The sequence below is a fragment of the Lissotriton vulgaris genome, unplaced genomic scaffold, assembly GCF_964263255.1.
Source record: "Lissotriton vulgaris unplaced genomic scaffold, aLisVul1.2 SCAFFOLD_3085, whole genome shotgun sequence".
In the NCBI taxonomy this organism is placed as follows: Eukaryota; Metazoa; Chordata; class Amphibia; order Caudata; family Salamandridae; genus Lissotriton; species Lissotriton vulgaris.
In genome coordinates this window covers 195,240-222,927 of record NW_028241906.1, presented here as the reverse complement: position 1 = coordinate 222,927, position 27,688 = coordinate 195,240, and the positions used below count along the sequence as shown (strand labels likewise).

The following is a 27,688-nucleotide window of genomic DNA, read 5'->3' as shown; positions in this document are numbered from 1 at the left end:
GGGGGGGGGGGGGGCAGTTCCTGTGTGCCCAGAGCCGGTCTAATCCTGTCTGGTAGGTGTTTGTGTTTGGGAGACAGACAGGCTCTCTTATCAGTCCAAGCTCATCAGCGGCCGGGCCAGTAGCCAACAAGGGCTGGCGAGCGAGGCTCAGTAGCGGCTTCTTGGCACTCACGAGGCTTCTTTGGGGACGCGCTGGGCCCGGACTCTTGCCTCTGACGGACCCTGGGCTCCGACTGGACCTGGACTCGGACCCTGCGCTCGGACAGACAGTTCTACGGGGTCTGTGGCTGGTATCGACCTCACTACGATGAAACTCTCCCTGGCCCTGGCGGTGCTGCTGTTGGCTTGTATATCCCTCAGCTGGGCGCACCGAGGTAAGCCCCCCCCCCCCCCCCCCCCCCACACACACACATACACTGCAATGAAGAGGCAGAGTTTTTTATTTTTATTTTAAAAGTTTTATACAGCGCTAACTTGACCCGAAGGTATCAGAGCGCTTTACATACACCCTGTTTAAAAAAAAAAACTGACGGAAATTGCATTACATAGTAGATAGGCAGTAAGGAAGCAAACCGGGGATAAAGAAAACGCAGCATGAAAAATAAGGTGGTTAACACAGTTAATAGCGCTGCACGTCCCCTGTGCGGAGTCACAGCGCTGTGCAGGATCGCATGGCAGCGCTGTGATGGAGGGAAGCGCTTGTTTTGGGTGGGGTATGTAATGTGAGTTGTGCGGAACACTTATCTGGGTGAACGATGGTTCATCTGATCAAAGTGGAATATAGGACCCCGAAGACCCGACTCTGTGACCCCCAAAAATCTTTTATTTGTCAGTTTTCTCCAACTGCCCGGACCACCATCGGGTCGCAGCCCGGCGTGCCCACCCATGGGTGGGTGTGAGCCCGGGCCCTTTGCAGGAAGGGGGGAATTGTGGTCGATGGGCAGTTCTCCCCCCACCCTCATGCCACTGGCAGCCGCAGCGGGCGGGCAGCAGCAAGAGCTTAGCTCGCTATGCTATCTTTCCGAGATCTTGCGTTGCGGAGATGTGTCGGGGTGGCTGAGGTTGGTTGCGCGGTGTGGGGTTGTTTTGTGATATGTTCTGAGTCCTGTGGTTGATGCTGCCTGGTGTGGTTGTTTAGTGGTGTGTGCTTACGTGTGGCCGGTTCTTGTGAGCTGTGAAGCTGTTCCGGGCCTTGGTTGGTGCGTGGCAGGGTCTGTTGTGGTAACGCGTCACGTGGGACTGTGTGGCAACAGGCCCCCTAACACAAGTGAGGGAACCGTGCCCCCTCAGTTTCACAGTAAAACGCAAATACAACGTGGGTGAAGTGTGCGCCTCTGAGCCCCGGTGCCACTGCACCCGTGGCACCCCGGGGACCCGTGGTGAGGCACTGAGACTTGGAGGTGCTGCGTTCACGGCCATGCTGTGGTGCGTGGGGGGCACGTGTAGTGTGCGCGGGTGCGCTGTGGTGTTTGAAGGGGGTGAAGAGGAGTGGGATGGAGTCGGCAGATGTGTGCGGGTTGAACTGTGTTTTGGAGTCCGGTGTAGCTTCGATGAGTTATGTCGACGTACGGCCGTTGTTTGTTGTGCTCACAACTTCTTAGGGTTCTGTGTGATGCGCGGTGAGGCTGTGCTGAGTAGCACACGTGTGTTGTGGTGATGCGTTTCATGAGCTTGGTGTAGTGGGAAGGTGTGTGAGGTGCGTGGGTGGGTCGTGCAGTGCTGGTTGGGGGTGGGCTGAGGTCGAGGTTGGTGCTGATGTGGGAGGGGGGGGGAGTTGTCTCCCGTGGCGGGGCACTGTGGTGTGGGTTCGTGGTGGCTGCACGTCCTGGCAGCAGGTTGTGTTGTGTATCTTGTGCTCACAGTTGCGTCTTTGTTCCCCAGGGCCCAAGAACGAGAAGCGCCCGGACAAGAGACCCCCCGCGGACTGGAGGCGGCGCCCCGGGCATGGTGAGCAGAGGGTAGGGGGCACCAAACCCCCACACCCGCAGCAGGCGCAGCAACACCGGCAGCAGGCGCAGCAACACCCCTGACTCGGAGCACACACCAATCTCCCACAACCGCAGGAGGCACCCACCGCCCCACAGCAGGCGGCGCAGCATCCCCCCCTCCCCATCCCACACCTGCAGCAGGCACCAACCCCCACAGCAGGCACAGCAACCCCCCCCCCCCCCCCACACCCGCAGCAGGCACCAACCCCCAACACCCACAGCAGGCACAGCACCCCTCCACACCCACAGCAGGCACCAACCCCCACAGCAGGCACAGCACCCCCCCACACCCACAGCAGGCACCAACCCCCACAGCAGGCACAGCACCCCCCCACACCCGCAGCAGGCACAGCACCCCTCCACACCCACAGCAGGCACCAACACCCACAGCAGGCACAGCACCCCCCCCACACACACACACACCCGCAGCAGGCGCCAACACCAGGCACAGCGCCCCTCCACACCCGCAGCAGGCGCCAACACCAGGCACAGCGCCCCTCCACACCCGCAGCAGGCAATAACCCACAGCAGGCACAGCACCCCTCCACACCTGCAGCAGGAATCCATGACCACAATTATAGCGCTTCTGTTGAGGAGAGCCTTGAAATAAATATAGCGCTTCTGTTGAGAAGAGATGAGAGTGCCCTCACTCCTCGAAGGCTCGCAGTCCTTCCAGGTAGGCGCTGTCCATACCCCTGGGGTCTCCCGACCCGTCACTGCCAGGGGCGGGCAGGCCGAGGGCCTCATATTGTGCTTCATATTCTGAGCCGGCTCCTCCATCGGGTCTGATTCTGAGCCCTGCTTCTCTGTCCTTCAGGTGCCCTTGAAGACGCAAGATCCAGGACCGTGGATGGCCCCGTGGGCCCGAGGGGGGCAGGGACCTGCTCCTGCGACGTCTTACTGCGTGAGTAAAATCTACACATTCATATGTGCCCAAACTGCGCACCCCAAAACAGCGCACCCCGAGAACGGCTGTAAAACGAGTCCAGGGAACTCCTGGAGAGCTGCCCCTGCACCCTGGAAGCACCTGAACGCCGGAAGTGGGCACTGACGTCACCCCTGTAACGAACTAGTTTAAGGCGTGAACATTATCCCCTGCCAGTCTTCCCTGTCCCAGTCCTCACATCATGAGGGGGCCCACCTATGGGGGCAATTTATTTTTACTAGGGGTGGACGCAATTTGCGTAATCGCGTTACTCAAATCTCCGTGAAACAGTAAAAAAAATCTCCCCAAACACGTAGAAATTCCGTGAACATGCGGAATTGCTTACTCGCGATGCTTTTTTACTGTTTGCAATCACTGTTTGCGTGCTGTGGGGGGAATATCTTGTGAACGCGCATTTCGAGAAAGCGAACAAGCAAAACATTTTGCAAAGTCGCAGAATTTTGGGAAATTTCGCGTTCTCCACGGAACGCGAAATTACCCAAATTCCACAAGCTGAAAGGAATTTGCCGCCCAGGCCTAATTTTCACTCAGCCCTTCATCGAAACATGTTAAATCAGTATCTCCAGTTACTACTCAACACACCTTCCTTGCGTTGGTGATCACTTCCCCTCGCTTACCTCCGTCTTCCTGTCACTTAGAGGCGTTTCAGAGTAAGGTTAGGATATTTTCACCTTGTGGGTGTAGCATTCCGCTAGAACAAGCGCCAAGTCGAGTGCTTCTGGACGCTTTTTCTCCTACTGGTCCATGTGCTGAGGTGTTATGGGGAGTCTTGGGGCAAACGTACTGCATCGTTAGACTCTCTGGGGCAGATTTAAGTTTCCTGGCGTATCCCTGCAAATCAGCAGGGATGTGCCAGGAAAGATGCGTGACGCAAGTTTACCCTTGCGCCACCACAGATGCGCCGCATTTACAATGCGGTGCATCACGGCGTGTCGCATCTGCCGGCGTAAGGTTGGCGCAGTGCTGGAGTTGTGTCGCGGGCACAACGCGACTCCAGCACTGTTCCAACCCTGCCTATGTCCAAAATGGTGTGTCAAGCCTTACGCCTGCTTCAAGCAGGCGCAAGATTTTGACGCAGAGGGGTCGGAAAACTGACTGAGCGGAATCTTGTCGATTTCACTCAGCCACTTTTGCGAGACGTTCCTGCGCCGGAACACCCACATGAAACCTGACGCAGGTTTCATGTGGCGCAGGGCTTTACAAGGTGACGCATCTCCCTAGATGCCTCACGTAAATACCCCGCAGCATGGCGCTGGCTTTATCCCGCCATGGTGTCACAAAAGTGGTGCAACGGTGGCTCAAGTGGCGTATGGGGCATGTAAATCTGCCCCCCTCTCTCTCTGCCTCACACACACACTCACCCACATACATGTGAGTAAAAGGATTAGCTGGCACCAGGGCTACGTATGTTAATCTCAGTCTCACGAGACAGGACAGGTTACTATGGAAACCTCAAGAAACAGAACCTCTGCTCTTGTGTGCTGCTTGAGAGGACAAAGAGAGAAGTTGGCTGCCAGATCTCTTTGATGTCGGCGTGCCACAAACGGAGGGTACATAGTCATGATTCCACCTCGTGCCTCTTTCATCTACCACCCGTGGCTCCTGCCCCTTTATCTCATGAATCCCAAGGACGTTTACTCTTGACTCCACCTCGTGCCTCTTTCATCCACTGCCAGGCGCTCCCTTCCCCTTTATCTCATGAATTGCAAGGATGTCTACACTTGGGTCCACCTCGTGCCTCTTTCATCCTAGACTCTCCGTGATCCTTTATCGCATGAATCCAAAGGATGTCCACTCTTGAGTCTATCTTGTGCCCCTTTTATCCACCACCAGATACTCCTGCCCATTTATCTCATGAATCAAAAGAATGTCTACTCTTCAGTCCACCTCATACCTCTTTCAGCCACCACCAGACACTACAGACCGTTTATCTCATGAATCCCAAGGATGTCTACTCTTCAGTCCACCTCATGCCTCTTTCAGCCACCACCAGACACTACAGACCGTTTATCTCATGAATCCCAAGGATGTCTGCTCTCGAGTCCACCTCGTGCCTCCTTCATCCACCACCAGTCACTCCTGCCCCTTTATCTAATGAGACACAAGGATGTCTACTCTTAAATTCACCTCAGGCCTCTTTCACCCAACACAAGCGCTCCCTGTCTTTTCATCTCATTAATCCCAAGGATGTCTACTCTTGACTCCACCTTGTGCCTCTTTCTTCCACCACCAGACTCTCCTGCCCCTTCATCTCATGACTCCCAAGGATGTCTACTCTTGAGTTCACCTTCCGTCCATTTTATCCACAAACCAGACACTCCTGACCCTTTATCTCATGAATCCCAAGGATTCCTACTCTTGATTCCAACTCTTGCCTCTTTCATCCACCACCAGGTGCTCCCTGCCTCCGTATCTCATGAGTACCAGGGATGTCTACTCTTGAGTCCATCTCATGCCTCTTTCATCCACCACCAGATACTCTTGCTCCTTTATCTCATGAATCCCAAGGATTCCTACTCTTGAGTCCATCTCATGCCTCTTTCATCCACCACCAGATACTCTTGCTCCTTTATCTCATGAATCCAAATGCCATCTAGTCTAGAGTCCACCTTGTGACTCTTTCATTCAATACCAGGCACTATTGCCTCTTCCTCTCATGAATCACAAGGATATCTACTCTTGATTCCACCTCGTGCCTCTTTCATCCTAGACACTCCCTGATTCTTTATCTCATGAATCCCAAGGATGTCCGCTCTCGATTCTACCTCATGCCTCATTCATCCACCACCTGGCAGTCCTGCTCTTCTAACTCATACATCCCAAGGACGTCTGCACTTGAGTCCACCTTGTGACTCTTTTATCAACCACCAGGCACTTCTGCCCAGTTATTTCAAGAATCCCAAGGATGTTTACTCTCAAGTCCCCCTCATACTCTTTCAACCTCCGACACTCCCTGCCACTTGATCTCATGAATTCCAACAATGTCTACTCTTCAGTCCACCTCATGCCTCTTTCATCCATCCCCAGACACTGCTGCCGCCCATTTCTTTCATGAATCTCAAGTATGTATACCCGTGATTCCACCTCACTCCTCCTTCACTCCCCCAGACACTCCTTCCCCTTTATCTCATGAATCCGAAGGCTGTCTCCTTTTGATTCCACCTCGTGCCTCTTTCATCCACCACCAGAAACTCTTGCCCCTTTATCTCATGAATCCCAAGGACGTCTACCCTTGACTCCACCTCGTGCCTCTTTCATCCACCACCAGGCAGTCCCACTCCTTTATCTCATCAATCCCAAGGACTTCTCCTCTTGAGTCTACCTCGTGCCTCTTTTATCCACCACCAGCCGTTCCTTGCCACTTTATCTCATGAATTCCAAAAATGTCTACACTTGCCTCAACCTCGTGCCGCTTTCATCCATCCCCAGACACTGCTTCCCCTTTATCTCACAAATCTGAAGGCTGTCTACTATTGAGGCCACCTCATGCCTCTTTCATCCACTAACAGGTGCTCTCTGCCCATTTATCTCATGAATCCCAAGGACGTCTCCTCTTGAGTCCACCTAGTGCCTCTTTTATCCACCACCAGCCGTTCCCTGCCACTTTATCTCATGAATTCCAAAAATGTCTACACTTGCCTCCACCTCGTGCCACTTTCATCCATCCCCAGACACTTCTTCCCCTTTATCTCATGAATATGAAGGCTGTCTACTATCGAGGCCACCTCATGCCTCTTTCATCCACTACCAGGTGCTCTCTGCCCTTTTATCTCCTGAATTCCAAGGACGTCTCCTCTTGAGACCACCTTGTCCCTCTTTCATCCACCACCAGGCGCTCCCTGCCCCTTTATCTCATGAATCCCAAGGACCTCTCCTCTTGAGACCACCTCGTGCCTCTTTCATCCACCACCAGGCGCTCCCTGCCCCTTTATCTCATTCATCCCAAGGCTCTCTACTCTTGAGTCCAGCTGGTGACCCTTTCTATGTCTACATCTTATCCCAAGCACTGGAAACATTTCCAGCATAGATGTACCGTCAAGAGATCGCTGAAGATTTTAGGTTATATACACCATGTGCAGGACCCCTCTTCCTCCTTGGGATCCCTCCCCACTATAGAAAGGGTTGAATTGTTCCCTGTTGAACCCTTAGAAACACCAACCTTCCAGTGGGAGCAGAGGTAGCTTTTCATGTGGACAGAACATTGGACAGAAGTAGGAGAGGGAGGAGCCGTAGGAACCATGGACCCTTCCTGAAGGTGTTTGTAAGTGCTATAAACTGTCTTGAAGTAAATAATAGAAATTCTTACATATGACTCGTTACATTCTGAATATTGCAAACTAAGCAGTACCTACAAAAAACTGAAAGATTTGTGAAATCCTCCTGAAGAATGAAATGGGACGAGGAGGACGAGTGACTATTATGTACCAAAAATCTTCGCTATCCGAAGCCTCAGTCTTCTCTGTTCCAGTCCCACATTCCCTCAGTCCCCCCCGGCAACATTATCTACCTACCGCATCTTGTTGGGCTTTGTACTACCTGGAGGTGTAGAGAGAGGAGGTGTTCTAAACTACAAGGAGGAGCTTTGTAGAGTAAAACCAGAAGAAATACTGCCTTGAACTGTTGATGATATATGCTCGAGTAAAAATAAACTGTCTGTGGCACCTCATGGTGAAAAGACTGGGGGGGGGGGGGCAGGGCTCAGGGTAATGAAGATTTGGGGTAAGTATTCAATCAATCAATCAATCAATTACTTGTAAAGCTCGCTACTTACCCGTGAGGGTCTCAAGGCGCTGAGCGGAGGGGGTGTTGCTACTGCTGGAAGAGCCAGGTTTTGAGGAGTCTTCTCAAGGCGAGTAGGTCTTTAGTTTTCCGTATGAGGGTAGGAAGGGTGTTCCAGGTCTTGGTGGCGAGGTAGGAGCAGGATCTGCTACCGGAGGTTGTTCGTTGGATGTGGGGGACAGCAGCGAGGGCGAGGCTGGCGGAGCGGAGCTGGCGGGTGGGGGTGTAGTAGCTGAGTCTGCGGTACAGGTAGGCTGGTCCGGTTTTGTGGAGTGTTTTGTGTGCGTGGGTGAGGAGCTTGAAGGTGATCCTCTTGTCGACGGGGAGACAGTGTAGGTCTCTCAGGTGGGGGGTGATGTGGTTGCGGCGGGGGACGTTGACGATCAGCCCGGAGGAGGCGTTTTGAATGCGTAGTAGTTCTCCTAGGTGTTTTTAGCTGGGATTCCTGCATAGAGATGGGCCAGAAGTTCTTGGTCCTTGGGGTTCTTGAGGAGGGCCTTGATTTTGGCATGCTTCCAGCTTTCCGGGAATGTCGCTGTTTCGAAGGAGATGTTGATGACCTTCCGTAGTTGGGGTGCTATGGCTGCGTCTGCGTTGTTGAATATGTGGTGTGGGCACAGGTCTGATGGGGAGCATGAGTGGATGGAGTTCATGATCTTGCGTGTCTCGGTATTGGACCAGGACGTCAGGCGGTTGGCGCTGGTGGTGTTCATAGGGGAGGTGGAGTCTTGCGTAGTCGAGGCGGTCGCGGTGTTGAAGCTGTAATGGATGTCAGCGATCTTGCGGTGGAAGAAGATGGCTAGTGAGTCACACAGTTCTTGTGAGGGCGGGATGTCGTTGGTGTTGGCGCTGGGGTTGGAGAGTTCCTTTACGATGCTGAAGAGCTCCTTCCTGTTGTGTGCATTGTTATCCAGGCTGTTTTTGGAAGAGGATCTCTTGGCTAATCTGATGAGGTGGTGATGTCTGGGGGTGGCGTCCTTGTGGGCTGCGTGGTTGTCCGCAGTGCGTTCGTGGAGCCATATCTTCTCTAGATTCCGGCAGGCGCGTTTGGAGGTCTGGAGCTCGTCAGTGAACCAGGTGGCTCTTTTGCTGGCATGACTGTTGGAGGGTTTCTTGAGCGGGGCGATGGTGTTGGCGCAGTCGTTGATCCACTGTCTGAGGTTGCGGGCTGCGGCGTCTGGGTTGGTGGGGTCGATAGGTGGGTTCTGGGCGAGAGTGGTGTTCAGTTGGTCTTTGGTGACTTTGCTCCAGCAGCGGCGAGGTAGCTTCATTGTGTATCTTCTGAGGATGGTAGGGACTGTGCGCTTGAACAGACGTATGTTCTGTTCACTCGTTGGTGGGGTGGGGTTAACCAGATGGGTTCGAAGGTAGGTTGAATTATTATGATTATTATTGTTGTTTTTCTCATTTCCCAAGCACCACTTTCAACACACCTGACAATAGTATCCACATGGCGTACTAGGGACGGATGTCTGGAAGTGAAACCATCCCATGGCATTGGTAGACACTGCGCTCTGCGCACTTTGCAGGGTGTCTGCAGCTTTGCACCGTTCCGCAGCTAGACTGTCCACAGTACCTGGTGGCAGCTGCAAACTACTCCCGCTATCTCAAAAGATCACTCGAGGCTCTAGGTGGACTGGTTGCACTCTGTCACTGTCCACCCTGTCCTGTGACCTTAGCCCTCCTGGCATGGCCATCCCCTCTCATACTTCACATATCCCACCTGAGCATGGTTTCCTACCTGTCTCGCAACACGGTGGTCTGAACATCCTGACCTCTCACCTGAGCTCCCCTTACCTGGCCAACCCCTCACGTACCTTGCGTGTCCCACCTATAAAAGGTTTCCTAGCCAGTTTAAATCATGGTGGTCCACACATGGCCGACTTTAGCGCTGGTGGCGCCTGGTGCCAGAATCGTTTTGGTGCTGCCCCCACACCCCAAGACTGCCTCCTCGGATTCTCTCACTACCACCAGGCATATGTGCCATTCATAAGTTATTGCCAAACACAGCACCTCCCCATGAGGTCGGTGCCCCCTCCATAGATCAGCGCCCAGTGCAGCCGCACCTGTTGCACTGCCCTAAAACCGGTCCTGGGTCCATACATCCTGTCCTCTGACCTGATCCCTCCTGGCCAGGCTCTCACGTACCTTGCATGTACCCCCTGAACAAATGTCCCTACCAGCTCATACCTTGGTGGTCCACACAACCCGACCCCTGATCTGAGCTCTCCTTGGCTGGCCAGCCCCTCTCATACCCCACATACCCCTGCGCATGTTTTCCTGGCCAGCTCGTACCATGGAGCTCGACACATTTTGACCTTGTGCTTCCACACATACCTCCTGTGACTCTCCCGGGCACCTACTAGTGTGTGTGAGAGGATACAACCCCCTACCTTCCAGTCCTCCTCTGCGTCTTGCATTATGCTATCAGGGAACAGTGATGGATGCATGGGGAGCTCAGACAGGGGTTTTCAACTGTGCCTTTCATATTTGCCCCATTGTGCAGGTGCAATAAAAAATGCGCTCAGCCCTAGACTTCCAACTTTGCTTGCAAGAAAATACTTTTGTAAATGCTTTTGAAGATTCATTTTCTCTTTAAAAGTGCTATTTATTCCTTCGTTTTGTGTCATTGACTTCATAGGATTTCCATCTGGTGTTAGGGGGTCGTGATATTGGCAGAATTTGCCATAATTTATTTAAGCGAATTGTAAAAATACGTATTTATATCAGTCTGTCTTTATTGAAAGCTACCGCCTAGCCTTAAATACCTTCTTAGCCATAGGCACATATATGGTGTTTACTAAAGTTCAGCCAACAACTCCTCAGATGGACTTTGGAGAGCCCTACTACACTTTTTAACATATATGTCTCCAAATTCGCACCCTTGATCAGAAGTTTTGATCTAATTCCGACCTCGTACGCTGAGGATACTCAATTGGTCATGTCAACCATAGACCAGGACGTTGATCATTCGTGGATGAGCAAGCATTGTTTGAAGCTTAACTCGAGCACAACCGAGGTGGTGCTCTTAGGAAAGGTGGCCCCCCTTTGGTCACCAGCCTGGTGGGCGAGCACTTTGGGCCCCTTTCCTACTTTGGTAGTGAAAGCTAAAAACCTGGGGGTCATAATAGATGAGAAGCTGAATTTTAAATCCCAAGTTTCTAAGGTAGTGTCCTCTGCATTTTTAACCATTAGAACAGTGCGTAAAATTCTACCATTTATTCCGAAAAACACAAGAAAGACTGTTCTAACTTCCCTAGTTTTGTCCAAGTTGGAATACTGTAATGCATTGTATATGAATTTACAGTCCAATCAACTTAGAAGACTGCTGTCGGCACAGAAAGCTGCTGCCGGATTGGTGCAAGGTGCCCCTAAACATCAGTCCATTTGGGGCCGGGACACAAAAGCTGTTCTGGCTGCCAGTCGCTCAACGCGTAAACTTCAAGGCACTGCATAGCACACGAGGCACTGCACAGAGTAGGTCCACGATCTCTTTGGCATACCTTTAATCGGTACTCCTCCAGTAGACAACTGCGATCGGCTAATGCCTTCCTGATGCCCACTTCTAGAGTCAGGATAACAAACTGGGAGGGGGAAGGGGTTTCAGTCCTAGCACCATTAGGCTTTGGAACTCTCCTCCGCTTGTTCTCAGGGAGAAAGATACCTTCTCTGACAGCGTTCAGGAAAAATCTTAAAGCCTGCCTTTTCGAAATCTGAGTTCCCTGGACAGTATGCTGTCCATAAGCGCCTGGACACCTAAGGGTAGTTGTGCGCTATAGAAGTTGTGATAAAATAACATAACACTAAAGCACTCGCCCACCAGGGGCCGCTTGTTAAACTCTTTACCCCCACGTCTCTCCCGGATCACCAAGGACCACCTTCCCAGGACCCCTCCTCTTCTTAACACACCTAGGCCTTTAGGATCAGATATCGGTATCTTTGTGAGCCTGGCTGTGGTTTGCTTTACCGCTCTGCAGTCTGGTGGCCTCCACCGTCTGTGGTGTGATGTAAGTTGGTTAAGACCTTCTGGATTGAGGGTCCTTGTAAGGACAGTGTGGAGGTTGGGGTACGGTGGTCCCCGCTATCCTCTCCACCACGGCTCAAATGAGAGCAGAGTAGGAGAACGAACCAGGAGGCTGCCATGGTCCCTCTGTCACCCCCACATCTTCCTCTGGCTCTTCCTGGGCAGGTCTAGGGTTGGCATCAAGGCATCATTCCTCGTGTGGGGGCACCCTAGCCTGCCGGCAGGGGTTCACGGCAACGGAACCGGAACCCTGGCCCCCCGTGGGAGCCATGCTGATTATGGGTCCTGGATCTGTGCCCACCAATGACAGCTCACATCACTGAAGATTAACTATTCCAGGACTGCTGGCGCTCTCCTGTTAAAGTCCACAATGCTGCATTGAACCCTGCAGAGCAGATTTAAACCCCTGTGAGCTCACTCTGCCCTTGGCTTGGGCCAGAATGCACTAGGCACAGTATTCAGCACTGATATGCGTGATGAGGCGAGCTGGGGGTTTGTCAATGTTTAACTGTGTCATTTGGTGACAGTAGTGACTTGTGGCTGCCTCCCACAAGGAATCCCTCACCCTTCCCATGGCACAAGCTGCCTCTCTTGAAGGATGAAGGTAGGATGTGCACCCTGCGCCCCGAGGGCCTCTTTTCTTTTCAGTGGAGCAGGTTTCATCTGCTGCTAAGGTCTTGGCAGAGGTTGCCACCCTCCTAAGACCCTCCAGTGGGGGATGAGGCCTCTCTGGTCAGAGTCCTGGCAGCTTCGGTTGCCTCTGTGGGATTGCCAGTGGGGAGTGTGTGGCCAGCCGGTGTTTCAGGTGTTGGGAACACAAGCACACTGTCAGTTGTTCGCACCTTCACAGGCTGTGCTACTTGTCTGGTGTTTCAAGCAATGGCGGCTCCTCCACTATGGCAGAGGAGCATGGCCTCACTACTTTTAAGAAGTGTAAAGTAAAAACATAACATGATAAAAACTTTGAGTTATTATCATTTCATGCTCATGTAGCTTTGCGGGCGGGCAGGCTGCGCTGGTCTTGGAGCAGGGCAGGGGAGAATGGTTTGCCCACTCCTAAGAGCGTAGTGACTGTTTGATTGGCTCTCTCGGGCCGCCCAAACTAGTCATGCGCACTTCTCTGTTCTCCATGCACACTGCATTACAACCTGCATGAAGAACAAGCCCAGGCCCCCATTCACTTGCTGAGCGTCGAACTAGGACGCTCAAAACCTATCACAACTCTTCAACGCAGTGTTGTGATTGGTCAGGGGAGCCTGGGTGCTTACCAATCACAACGCTGCATTGCAGTGCTGTGATTGGTCAGTGGGTCCTGGCTGTGCTTCCTGTTCCTTGAGTCTGACGAGGAGAGCAGAGATGCGAGACCCGGAGAGGTACGTTAAAAAAAATATATGTATATATAGCGCACCCCCTGCATGACCCCCTGCGCCTGCCCCACCACCTGTGAGCCAAGCCGGCTGCCACTGCCCGTGATGTGTTCACACCTTCACAGGCTACTTGTCTGGAGTTTCAAGTGATGGAAACACGCACCCTGTCAGTTGTTCAAGCTTTAACAAGCTGTTCTACATTCCTGGCACTTCATAAATTAGTTCCTTCTGTTAAATCTTTACCTCTGTCACACAGACCTACCTTTCTGGAATTTCAAATAGAGGAAGTGCCGCCTGTCAGTTCCTACCACCTTGACAGCTTCACGACCAACCAACATTTCAGTCACTGAAGCACATTTTTGCCGCTCAAAGACCGCGAGACTTTGAGATCTCGCTGGAGTTCCAAGTGAGGGAAGCATCTCTCTGAGGAGACTCTTTGAGTCCTGATGGGAGTCTCTGCCAGTAAACAACCCCTAGGGAGGAAGGCCGCACCAGCCAGCGGGTTCAGAGCTGAGCTACCCCTCAGAGACTGGTGGAGAGAGTACAGGCAGCCTGTCTGACGGTTGTGCTCAGTGAGGCTTCACTGCCAGGATATTGTTGCCAGTGAGTGGGGTCTGTTCCACCCCCTCCATGAAATGAAATTTACTTCTGCCATTGACAGCTGCAAACCTTTGACCATTTTCAGCCTGCAAAATGGACAGAGAAGAATTACCCCAACCATTTACAAAATTGACAAAACTGACCAACCCAAGCACTCAAACTGTATTAAAGCAATTTAGAACTTCGAACACAAAGTTAATTGTAGTGGAAAAAAGATGTATTCAACACATGCAGTAACATGATGTTCATCTGTACAATCCATGTCTTAATAGGGGCTTGCTTCTGAAAAACAGCCGACACGTGTTTTGTCACCAAAGGGACTTTTGCAAGGCTTGTCTGATACAGGGTGCTCTATAATCATTAAAGATCTATTTCTGAAAAGTTCTTGGGAATATCCCAAATGTACACAAAAGTGTGTTCCTTCTCAGTCTAGATAATAGAACACAAAGATGGGGTAGGAATGTGTCATTCGGTGTTGCTGGAATCGCAAAACATAACATAACGTGTATTTGTAAAGCACACGTTCACCACTACGGGTATCTTGGTGCTGAATAACAGATGTTTGTTGTTACTCAACTCAATTATACTCTTTTTATCGACCTCCGATGGATGAAAGGCTGAGTAGATTGCCTAGGATTTAAACCTGTGACCATGAGGGCGAACACCACCCCCTACAGTAGACACATTAGTCCACTGAGCCACCAGACCCAGAGGAACGTATTCCAAAAAGGAGTGATGAACCATATACAGTAGTAGTGATTCCAGGTCCGATGTTTCTAATTTAATAATGTAAGCTACTTCCTCACGTACAATGACTGGTGGGTGGAGTGCATGATAAGCTCCCGTCAGGTACTCTCTTTTCCTGCATCTACGGAAGTAACTTACATTAATACATTTAGCCGATTCTGGCTACACTCAATAACACATTCCTACCGCATCTTTGCTGTTCTATTTTTATCTGTTACTTGTTGGAAATATATCTTTAATGATTGGAGAGCGCCCTGTGCTCGGCAAGCCTTGAAAAAGTCAAGTTGGTGACTAAACACGTGTTGGCTATTTTTCTAAAGCTAGCACCTATTAAGAAATTGATTGTACAGATGAACAACGTGTTACCTTGTGTGTTGAATACATCTTTTTTCACTGCAATTACCTTTGTGTTCGAACTTCTAAATTGCTTTAATACAGTTTGAGTGCTTGCGTCGACCTGTTTTGTATACCCCTGCAAGATCAGTGTTTGTAATGTAATGTAAATTGATACTTGTATAGCGCACTACTCACCCACAAGGGTCTCAAGGCGCTTGTACGAATACCGCTGTGGAACCCATCCTGGCTTTCCCAGTGAGGCGTCCACCCCTGAGCACCCCCAAGGTGGAGGCCAGCATCCTTAGCGTTGTGGGGGCCGTTGTGGAGATTAAGCAAGCTATTGCCCAGAGTTGCAGAGTGAGACTCCATGATTGGAATAGGCACCGAGGCGAGAATTATCAGGTCCGTGGAATTTTTGAGCCCAAGACCCGCCGAGGTGGGGAATTGAACCCTGGTCCCCGGCTAGACCTCTGCATCAGGGTCTGCCGCTCTAACCATTGAGCCACACTTCTCCACAGCCAGCCATAAATCCCGCCCTTTTCGATTGTAGAAGCACTTTCACGAGGAAAAAAGTTTGTTTATAAATAAATCTAACCCTTCCTATTCATTTGTATACAGTTTTTGTACGTTTCCACAATTAATATTCCTAATTTGATATTTTATATTGTCATACCTGCATTTTTGGTCGGACATTACATATTTTTGGTGTATTTCCATGAATATTGTTCTTGTCTATTTTTAATGAACTAGTACACATATAATTTAATTTTAACTCAAATAAATCTGTCATAACAAACAATTAAAATGTGAATAAAGGAACAATAGCAGAACAACATTGTTCTTATTTTTAAAGTTCAGATAACAAAAAAGTCATCAAAACATGTCATTAGAAATGTAATATAAGAATAATAGCAAAACATTTGGAGCTATTCAGTAAGGTAACCTACACTGTAAAGTTACTCAAAAGTGTAGACTTACTCATCTCTACTCCCTGAAAGAGTGCTAATTACTAATGCCACAAAAAAAAAAAGTTGACCATCCCAAGTGGCCAACCACTGGTACTGCAATACCCTCCCATACAGAATAATGGAGGTTGGGACTGAAACTAAAACCACCAGAGGAATTCATGTAAATTAATTTAAAATAGTTAAAAGTCTCAATTATATACTTTAATGTTGAAAAATGTATAACACTAAAACATTTATTATGTATTTATAACATATTTTAACAAACCTTTTACTTTAAACATTCATATAACATTAAATTGTATTAAAATATAATTAAATTACTTTTAACTCATTCCGTACATTACTTTTAATAACTTTTAGTGCATTACATAAATATTTTTTTTACTTCATTTGGGAATTTATTTTTTTAATAGTGCTGCAGTATTTTTGGCTACATACCAGTTTTAATTGCGCCGCCAGCCAACTAACCCCTTTTGTTGTGCAGGTTTTTCATTCTGGTCAGCCGCCCTTGCAGGAGATCGATTCCCGCCGGGTCGCGCTGTTTGGCCGCCATATTGGGTGAGGACGCTGAGGAGGCGAGCGGTGCAGCGCTCGGCCACTCACGACCTCAGCCCATAAAAGCCATTGGGTTTGCCTCCACCACTGGTTGGAAACCACGAGACGGCCAGTGGGACTTAGCCACTCGCCTGGACGCATTTTACTCGCGCTGCTCGCGCTGCCTTTCCGCGCTACTCGCGCATGTTTAATTCTTTATTTTAAACAAAATACCAGTTTTAATTGCGCCGCCAGCCAACTAACCCCTTTTGTTGTGCAGGTTTTTCATTCTGGTCAGCCGCCCTTGCAGGAGATCGATTCCCGCCGGGTCGCGCTGTTTGGCCGCCATATTGGGTGAGGACACTGAGGAGGCGAGCGGTGCAGCGCTCGGCCACTCACGACCTCAGCCCATAAAATGGTGCAGCCCTACAGGGAGCGCAGCGGACGGGCGCAGCGGGCACGCCGTCAGCGCGCCGAAGTCGCGCCTAAGTCCAGCCCGTCTGCGCCCGTCCGCGGCCGGACGGGCCCAGGGGCCAGCAGTCCTGTTACTCCCTTATCTTACTCAACCTCTGCCCTTAGGCGCTTACACACCTCGGCCTGTCCTCTCTCACCTGACATCTGGCCCGCATTACCTTACTTGGCATTGCAGGTATTTCAACTCCTAATCTTGCGCCGACACCATCAGTTATCGCTCCGGTTCCCCCGGAGTCGTCCATCCGGGTCTTATATTTAAACACCCGCTCAATGGTTAAGCACCAAGTTGATATTCTGCACCTTCTCATGTCTGAAAGCCCCGACGTCTTATTACTATCAGAGACTTGGCTTACCGACGACTCTCTCCCAGACATCCTGGCCACGCTACCCCCTGACTACTTTTTGCTGAACAACAACCGAGCAGGGGGCCGTACCGGGGGAGGGGTGGCGGCTGTAATACGTAAGGACCTCAAGATCATTGCTTCTGCGCCCATGACCTTACTGGATGTAGACACCCTGGTCCTTAGCCTAGGGACCGAGGTTGGTGCAGTTACTCTTGTGCTACTATACCGCCCTCCCCACTCCATGCCGTCTTTCCCCTCATCCTTTATCGATCAGCTAACCAACATTGCTACCTGCTCCCCCCGTATCATCATCATCGGGGACTTCAACTACTGGTTCCAACATGAGGACGCTGGCCCACATGCTTCCGAACTGTTCGAGGGTCTCTCAAGCCTTAACTGTACCCAACTAGTTAGGTCTGCCACCCATAAGGGTGGCCACATCCTCAACCACGTTTGGATCCACGGAGTCACGTCCTCCTGCCCATTAATAACACCTTGTGTGTGGTCGGACCATTGCCTGATCGATACCACCTTTTCAGTGGCCGGCCACATCAAGGTCCCCTTACGGGAGGGGGATATGGCTCGCAAGTGGAAGGCTGTCGATCCCTCTAAACTTCTGGCTCATCTGTCCCAAACCTATCCCCTGTTACCCAACGACACTGGTATCGACGAGCTCCACGGTTGCGTGGCAGACTGGCTTACCACAGCCAGTGACATCTTTGCTCCCTTCACTAAGTTCCCTCAATCCCGGCACAATAACTCCCACAAATGGTTTACCCCCCACCTAAAAGTTCTCCATTTAGAACTCCGCCAGTTCGAGCGCAAGTGGAGGAGAGACTACAGCCCTGCAAGCAGAGACGCATACGTGGCTGCCCGCAATGGGTATAAACTCGCTATTCTGGCTGCCAAAAAAACCTATGCCTCTGGAAAAATTCTATCTGCCCCCTGCCAGACTAAGGAAATTTTTAAAGTTCTCAATGAATTTACTTCCGACCCCAGGACGCTCCCTACTCAGGTCCCTACACAGGAAGCATGCAACGTATCGATCAAGAACACCATTCCTACTACATTTCCTGGCGCTGGACCTGTTTCCCCCCCCCACAATACTTCTTCTCTCACACAATTCCCTCTTCTTGACTCCACCTCCCTGGCTACCCTTGCCACCCGCATTAAGTCGGGATCCCCAGATGATTGCTGCCCCCCTTCCATTCTTAGGGACATCTGCCACACTCTACCTGACTGTATTCTCCCCGTGCTAAATTCTTCTCTTTCTTCTGGGACGGTGCCGGCCCCCTTCAAGGAGGCCGTGTTGGTGCCTCTTTTGAAGAAACCGGGGGCTGACCCCGCCGTTCCGGCAAATTACCGCCCCATCTCTCTCTTACCTTTCTTCTCAAAAATCCTGGAAGCCCATGTCACCACCTGTCTCTCACAGTTTATCGAGAGCTCCAACTTCCTCGAGGGCAACCAAGCTGGCTTTAGACCCGGCCATTCAACGGAGACAGTGATCCTGGCCGTGCTGGATGCCCTGAGAGACGGTGTTGACAAAGGTACTCCCCAGGCCCTGGTATTATTAGATCTGTCAGCCGCCTTCAACACGGTGGATCATAACATCCTTCTCCTCCGTGTCGAGCAGGCTGGCATCCAGGGCCCGGCTCTGGCCTGGGTCAGATCCTTCCTGACGGGCAGGTCCCAGACCCTTAGCCTGGGTACCTTCAGGGCTCCTAGAGAGCAGTCGCTCTGTGGGGTCCCCCAGGGTTCTTCTCTGTCCCCTCTTCTTTTCAACCTTTATCTTCGCCCCCTTCTACTTTCTCTGAGGCTGTGGGACGTCACCGTGTTTAACTACGCGGACGACCTGCAGCTCATCTTCTCTCTTAATTCCCCCTCTGCTATTCCTAACTTTCAGTCAGCCATGTCCCACATTCTCCAGTGGATGGGCCACAACCAGTTAAAGCTGAACCCCGGCAAGACGGAGCTCCTCCTTCCTGGTAGGAGCCCCACCTTCTGGGGGCCACACTTCTGGCCGGCGGAACTGGGCCCGTCTCCCACTCCCGTGGCTTCAGTGAAGAGCTTAGGGGTCACTATTGACTCCGCTCTATCCCTAGGGCCGCAGGTGGGGACCGTGGTCTCATCCTGCATTTACCAACTGCGCAGGATCAGGAAAGTGGCATATCTCCTGCAGGTCATCATGGCCCTCGTCCTCTCCCGCCTAGATTTCCCCAACTCGATCTACCATGGTCTGCCCAAAACATCGATGGGCAGACTACAGGTGGTCCAAAATCAGGCGGCGAGATTGGCCTTAGGGATTCCGAAGTGGCAATCTGCCAGGCCCCTTCTCGTCAAACTCCACTGGCTCCCTGTCGCCTCTAGGGCAGCCTTCAAGATCGGCTGCCTTATCTTCAAATCCCTGGCTGGCCCCTGTCCCATCTTTGTAAAATCTCTTATCCGACCCTACTGCCCGTCCCGCAACTTGAGATCTTCCTATCTTCATCTCTTGATTGTCCCCTCCTACAAGTTCTGCAGATCTGGAGGCCGGAGATTTGCTTACCTGGCCCCCAAGTTCTGGAATTCTCTCCCTCTTTCTCTTAAAATTTCTAACTCTCTGATCCTTTTTCGTAAATCTCTAAAAACTTGGCTTTTCCCTCAATCTGGTTAGTCTCTCTGTCCCCTCTATTCCCAACCAGCGCCAGGAAACCCATGGTGTCAGTGCGCTATATAAGCACCCCTTACGATACGATACGATACATTTCAAATAAATATAAAAACCTTTTTACAATAATATTTAACATAAAATATTTTTACAAACTTTTTCCAAGTATAATAAAATTGTAACTTTTTCCTATACCCCGATCGAGCAGTCTCCCTACAGTGTACGAAAAAGTTAAATATTGATTTAACTTGAAAACAATAAATAAACATATTTTTATGTTTAATTTGACATGACAAGGTCAACCGCTAAAACAGGGGTGGCACAGTTACCGCAAGGCCATATAACGCTTAAAATATAAAGAACTGGGGCACAAAAGCAAGCTGCAGAGAGAGGGGCCAAAAAAGCTAAGGATGCTGCCTACATGGAGAACCCCGTAGCTGAGTCCATACAGTGCCTACAGGAATTGGCCCCAATAAGTAAAGAAGCCAACCCACAGATAAATAAGGAAGGGGGGGGGGGTAGGGGGTGATTCACCTTCTTTTTGGAAAATCCTGGAAAATCCTATCCAAAAAACGATTAAACCGATTCATGATAGACTGGACATGATTGAATCAATATTGGGGTGTATGGAACTCTTGCTTGCATCAACACAAACAAAGGGTCACCAGGGCAGCGACCGACATGACAAGGCTACAAAAGTACCAGGACAAAATTCTGATTACAATAGTACTAATAACAAATCTAATGTTTTAGCGAGTCCCAATGCTTCCTTAGTAGGCTGTCAAGTACCCATAGCAAATAGGCAAGGGACAGCTGAGGGGAGGGCCCCTCGACTAGCTCAGCAGAGGAAGGGGGAACTATACGAAGAAGTCTGGATGTTGGTGGGGGGCCCAGTAACCACGTAGCTCAACCCTCTGTGGTACAATCCCAGCTTGTGTCTAATCCAACCACAAATCACCCGGTAATCACACAGCAAACAATAGATCTACCCCCAGACTCATCACCCTACGTGGTAATTATGGTAGGGGTACCACCGCTTGAGCAGGGGAAGCGGGAATCATATAGAGAGCTAAAAAACAAAGGCATATATTGGCTCAATAAAAGTCGCCCTTTGCCACCCTATATGAGTGCTGAGATATTGTTTGTTAGGCGGGTAAACTGGGTGGGAAGGCGGACAAAGACAGGAGAAGGGGATTGCATTATCATTAATTTTAAGGACCCACGATGTGTAGAATATATTTGTAGTTGGGTACAAAAAGAACATATGGGTCGGATTCAATCACTGCCTTTAAGGTATTTTTATGCTCCAGCACAGACTAGACAGTGGGGTTATTTAATTAACCCAAAAAAGAACAATGGACAGAACCTCCTTGCTCCACAGAATATAAGGTTAGAGAACAGATTTGAAGTATTCTCCGGGTTGTCCGACTGTGACTGACAACAAATCCAGAAAGGTGTAGAATGGGAAGGCAGCTCCTCATCAATCCCAATCCCTATAGTAAAACCATGCCATAGACCCCTGCCGATCAAAGAACCATTAATAATAAACCAGTGGAATACCCTGGATTTGTTGTCGTGGAATTTGGCAGGTTTATTAACCAAATTCGAACACAGGGAATGGCTGGAGTATATAAATAAATTTAATGTAATTTGTGTCCAAGAGACATGGGCAGTGGACCCAATTAACTTTAACCTGGAAGGCAACAAACTGTTTAGTGTCCCAGTAGTTAGATCCAATGCAGGAAGAGAGAGAGGAGGGCTTGTGGTGTGGGTCCGCCTGACTATAAAAGGTATATAAAAGGCATATGGAAGGACTTGCAGCAGAAGTCCGATTGTCTGTTGGCGGTACAGCTGAAAACTAAGGAACTTAACTTAATTATCATTAACTTTTATAATGTGGGTGGGGGTAGAGGAGAGGAATTGGAAACATTTACTAGCCACCCAGATGGAGCAAATGACAGATACTCTAGCATCACGATTTTTGATTGCAGGGGATTTTAATTGCCACCTATGCCCCAACCTAATACCTTTCACAGAGGACTGGTCTTCTTGTAACATGGAAGAGGGTGCCCACTTTGAGCTTACCACAGAAGGGGTCAAACTAAACACAATGATGCTAAATCTGGAGCTGACACACTCAATGGATTTAATACATCTAAACCTGGAAAGTGGAATCAACCCGACATTTAAAGGAAGAGAGTGTGGTTCCTACATAGATTTTGTATTGGTGTCCCCTTCACTAAAGCTAAGATTACTAGAATTCAATATCGAGTGTAGTGGTTTTAGTGATCACAATCCCGTCACACTGGTAATGGTATTAGCTAAAGGGGAGAAGGAGACGGTAACTGATCAGGTTAGGCGTTTAAAGTGGGCCAAACTGGATGGGGCAATTTTCTATAAACCACTAGTGACCAAGGGCACAGAATATTTGAACTCATATTTTAATTTGGACGTTAATGGGACCCCGGTAGTCGAGGCGTTTGAGAATTTAGCACGGCTAATTGATAGCCTTCTATATACAAAGGGGAAGGGTAAAGTAGTGTCTAACCATAAATGGTTTGATAGAGGATGCTCCTAAGCACAGAATAAGCTCAGAGCAGCGATTAAACTCAAACCTAGGGTTGGACTTATAATTATGCGCTGCAGAACATGCTATAAACAAGAAGGTAAGCGTAGGAAAAATGCTCTCCAAATGGAGACCTGGGAAGATCTGAGGGAGGTATCTGAAAAAAGGGACCTTTCAATGTTTTGGTCCATAATAAATAGACCCTGCTTTCAAGAAGGAGACAGCCCCTGTGTAGCATCGAATGTGTTGCCTGAGCAGTGGGTGGACCACTTTTCTGGGCTATACAATCGAGGCACCTATGAGGATGCGGAACAGGATATGGATAGGGTGACAAACATAGAAATGAATACTTTCTCCCTTCAGGAGATTGAGTGGGGAATTAAAGGCCTCACCCGTAATAAGGCACCAGGGCCAGACGGGATCCCGCCGGACCTATACTTAAGTAATATGGAACTGTGGGCCCTGATATTGACGAGAGTTATTAATGTCGCCATAGCATCAGGACTTCCTCGCTCTTGGTCAACGGCCATAATTGTTCCTATTTTTAAAAAAGGAAATAGGGACAACCCACAATGTTATAGGCCCATCTCTCTGAAAGATGTAACTGTAAAGGTAATGGGAAGGGCCATCTTGAATCGCCTCATGTGTTGGGAAGAAGAGAACTGTATCCTGACAGAAGTACAATATGGCTTTAGGGCAGGCAGATCTACCACTGACCAGTGTTTACATTTATATTTATTGGTCACAAAATATACAGTGGCAAGCAATGAAAAAGTGTACCTAGCCTTCATGGATCTGGCGGCAGCCTTCGATTGTGTAAATCGCTTGAAACTGTGGGCCATACTTTTGGGCTTAGTTTAGGTGTTGATGTTGGTCTCATTCACATCTTGATAACCCTCCACCATAACACAATGGCTAAAGTGAGGTATAATCAAGAAGAGGGCTTGACCGAATCCTTTAAATGTACCAGCAGGGTAAGACAAGGCTGCCTCTTAGCACCCTTTCAGTTTTCAATATATATAAATTGGCTTGATTTTTTTTTAACCAGCTTACAAGTGGACTCCCCAAGGATAGGAGACAGATCAGTGCCGGTCCTACTCTATGCAGATGACGCGGTCCTGTTGGCACGTACGCCATTGGGTCTGCAGCGTCTAATTGACGGGTTCATTGAGTTCATGAACGGCCTAGATCTATCTGCCAATTTAACTAAATCATACGTCATGGAGGTGGGCTCTAAAAGTAAGGGGAAAGATTTTAACTACAGAATAGGCTCAACGACTTTGGAAAAAGTCCAGTCTCTTTTATATTTGGGCACTTTATTTGATAAGAACTTAACTTTTAAACCCTTGATTGAGGGACAGGGAAACAAACTAGCAGCAAGCTCTGGTAGAATTATGAATTTTGGTCGCCGTTTAGGATGCTGGTACCCGGAACAAATGATGACCCGTTACAACTCCGTCTCTGTCGCGAAGGCGATATACGGAGCAGAGCTGTGTGGAATAGGGAACGTAGATAGACTGCAAAAACAGGAAAATAAATACCTGAAGAGGCTTCTTAAAGTTCCACAGGGCACATCGTCCTATATAGTACACGAGGAACTGGGCTGTAAATTTTTGGAAGACAGAGTACAAATAAGGCCCGTGGTGGCCTGGCTAAAAATATGGGTCAACCAGGAAGCCACCAATGACTCAACGAATAATTTTAGATTGCTTGGGTAGGGAAAAAGGCAGTTCAATTCCGTGGCTAAAATATGTGAAAGAGGCTTTAGAGGGGATTGGTTGCGGAACCCTATTTTCAAACCCTCAAATTATCACTAAACGGGACCAAGTGATAGTAACTGAAAAGCTCCTTAAAACCAAAGAGGCAATACGGGAATCCGATTCAAAGAAACTGCAGACAGTCCGGGCTTATCAGCAAGTGAAATTTCAAAGGGGCAGGAATCATATTTCGCTCTTGTATATAACCCACAAGATAGGTTTTTAATAACACGTTTTAGATTCGACATGATTCACCATGTGCTATCAAACCCTTTGGGGTTTACTGAGTCAGTTGAATCAAAGGGACCCTGCGGCTGCGATCACCAATCTCCGCAGGATGCCCTTCATTTTGTATTATTATGCCCATTTTATTTAATGCCCAGGCGCCGCTTTTTAAGAGGAATTTTAAAGAAAGCTAATTTTAGATCCGCGAGAGACGCGTTGGCCTTTTTAAAAGTGTCTAAAGAACCTATGACCCTATTCTGTGTTACCAATTTTTTTAGGTCTTCTGTTAGATTGAGGTCCAGTATAGAAATATGATGACTGTTATTGAATTGGGGGAGGGAAAACTGTTTTGCTCCCAACCTGTTTTTATGTAATATGTTAATTTCTGTGTTGCTGACTGTGATTTTCTTCTCCTTTATGATATTAATGGATGAAAGTTCAGCACATTTATGAATTGATTTTTTAATGTTGTACTTTTATGGTGTTAATCAAACGTCGAATAAAGTTATTCAAAGATTCAAAGACATGATTTCATATAGGGTTTTATTTTAAGACTCTACCCGATTACTTTCTCTGGAAGGGTGTTGCAGTATCAGTGGCTGGTCATGTGCGGGGTGGATTTACTCTAGCTTTGAGCTAGAGTAAATTACTTCTGTTTTGGGTCCTATTTTGGCGGTACTACGTTTAGAAGTGCAGTTTGCGAATCGCAGCAGGCTTACAATTTTTTGGGTGTGGGTACACCCCCCTCTAAACCCCTCCCTAGACCATTCCTTAACCCCTTCTTTCTCCTCTCTAAACCCCACCTACTTTGTCGAAGGTGCGGCCAATCTGCAACCACCCGCCTGCCGCTCCCCCACGTCTCTCCTGCATTTACAGCTACGGAGCGGCTGGTAAGTGGTGTAATATTTATTGCACCTGATAATATCTGACTGCAGAGTAGGAATTATCAAGTGTGATATTTAACCCCTGATTACAAGCGTTTGAGGAATCACATGTGGATTATGGCGTGTGCCACACTAAAATCCGCCTCCACTGTCATCATCTGGCATTTTCCCCTATAATTTATGAAGGTAAAACTCTGAGGGTGTGATAATTATCACACGACTTGTATTTCTGATCCCTGTGCAAACACAGGTTAGCACGGGGATCAGAATTTTACCCCAATCTCGCAATGAGGGCCTTAGTAATAAACTTACATGTGCGAGCATCTCCCCTTAGAAAAGGTAAGAGAGGTGGTGATTAACACTCGCAGGTTTGTGATTGGCATTTTGCAGTACATTAGGAGTACTATTGTAGTATTGGTAAATTTAACACAAGTAGTTTGTGGCTGCGCCCCAATGTGTTTACCATCACCAATATTGGAAAAAAAAGTCAATAACAGAACATTAATTATAGTTGTAATATAAATAAAATAAAAACAGTAACTATAACCTGTCATGTTTAACTGAATAAATAACAGTAGCAGAAGAATTTGATTAACACACCATCCACTGGTGAAAGAATACAAAAAAGATAAAATAAAATCCCATGTGCGTAGAACATCGAAACCCAGGGAACCCCTGTCTGAGGAGATGTGCTGTTGTCGGCTTACTCTGAGAAATGCGTCTCCTGCTGTCTGTGTTAAAGCTCCCGCTGATTCCTGGCGCATGCGCAGTACAGAAGGAAGCCCTGTCTGCCTGGTAGTATGGCTGCATCGAATGTTTGTTCTTCCCTAGTGAGGTGACTGATGGCGCATGCTTTACCTCCACTCTAGCAGTGATGGAAGCAGAGACCCGGAGGGACTCTTTGTCAGATAGTGCGATACACTCTTGTCAGTCTCAGCGCTCTCTGACAGTCCGGGTGTGAAAGGGCAGCGCTCAGGACTACGAGCTGCGGACCAGTGGGTGGGGTTAATCATGGGTGCTGGGCACCCCAATAAAACCTCACTAGACCCCCTGGTGCAGGCCTTTCTAGCAGATATCCTTAAACATTGAGGTACATGGACTTCATGTTGGGTATGACAATACATTGGGGTTCTAGACGCTTCCATCAGACATGAGTAGATATTGGGGTACCATGCACATCAGTCAGATGTGAACAGATAGTGCGGTGCTGGGCACTTCCATCAGCCATGTTTCTTAACTCTGGACAATATTGACTAATTACAATTAATGTATAAAATTGCCCAATATAGCAGATTTTGAAATTGCATGTTCCCCAAACTTACAGAGCTTTCTTCTGCCTCACAGGGAAACGTCGGCACAGCAAATTGTCTAAAAATAAACATATCTCCCGGAAATGCAAGAAGCAGTGCTTGAAGGAGTGGAAGAAAAGCGGCTGCCAACAACAGCCGTGCAAGATGGAAGTGGCGATGCCCTTGTCGTAAGATGTGGAAGAATGCGTGACCTACAATAGGTGCTCGATGGTGGCAGCGCCCAATGAATCCTGGGGCCTCAGTTAGCAGACTCTCACCGTCAAACTCTAAATATGGCCCTTAGTCTCTTTTCTATTTTGATGTCTCACCCACAGAGTGTGCATGCCATCACACACAATGCCCATTGTCTGTGTTGCATCTTTCACACCCCTTGTCCATGTTGCTTCTTCACTCGCAGCCCCCTGTTGTCATGTTCCTTCTTTACCTCCCACCTTCCTGCTTTCCATGTTGCTTGTTAGTCTCCCACCCCGTTGTCCTTCTTCCTTGTAAGATGTCCATGTTCCTTCTAACCCTCACACCTTCTTTGTCGATGTTGCTTCCCCAGCCCCACTGTCTGCGTTGCCATCACAGTTCAACGCACCATAACAAAAAAAAAGTGTTATGAAGTGGTCAGGACTTTAAAATAAAATTATAGCTGTGCTGCACAACAGCTTCTGTGTCTCCCAAAGGCGTGATTTATTGGCCTTGCCAATGCTTGTTATATTGGTTCCCTTCATTTGGTTTCCCTTATTGCAGGTTATTAAAAAGGCATATTCAGGTTATTATACTGGCGTGCATAGGTTATTACATCGACATAGTACATGTGCCATTCTTTTGGGTCTGTTCTCATTGAAAATGTCCTACCTTCTGATTTTTCAAAATAAAGAATTTTTTTACCCAAAACTCTGTAGATTTGTTCTTTATTTTCTGTTTTACAGGTCATTACTGGGGTCCGTCTTTGTTGATTTTTATGTAAACCTTCTCAGCAGCTGCACTGGCAATGCTAGTTAGATCTACACGTGAGACTTTTCAATTAGATCTTTTTTTCCACTTTTATATCGAAGATCCTTTTTTGCTATGAAAAAAGCTTCATTTAATATATTGCTTGGAAAGGTAGCAGTGGGGATTCGGATTTCTGGTTGCAAATAATAACAATTATTGCAAATTGCAATTACTTGAGTGTTTGGGGGCAAATTGTAACATCATTTGTATA

The 27,688-nt window shown here is 48.7% G+C and overlaps 1 protein-coding gene across 1 annotated transcript; it reads left to right on the top strand.

Moving 5' to 3' along the window:
- LOC147669144 (uncharacterized) lies at window positions 1–27,369 on the top strand. Its single transcript, XM_086948197.1, has 4 exons — window positions 1–374; window positions 1,882–1,947; window positions 2,806–2,892; window positions 26,531–27,369. The coding sequence occupies exons 1-4, from the start codon at window positions 308–310 to the stop codon at window positions 26,665–26,667; spliced, it is 357 nt and encodes a 118-aa protein (XP_086804323.1). The 5' UTR covers window positions 1–307; the 3' UTR covers window positions 26,668–27,369.
- The last annotated feature ends 319 nt before the right edge of the window (window positions 27,370–27,688 follow it).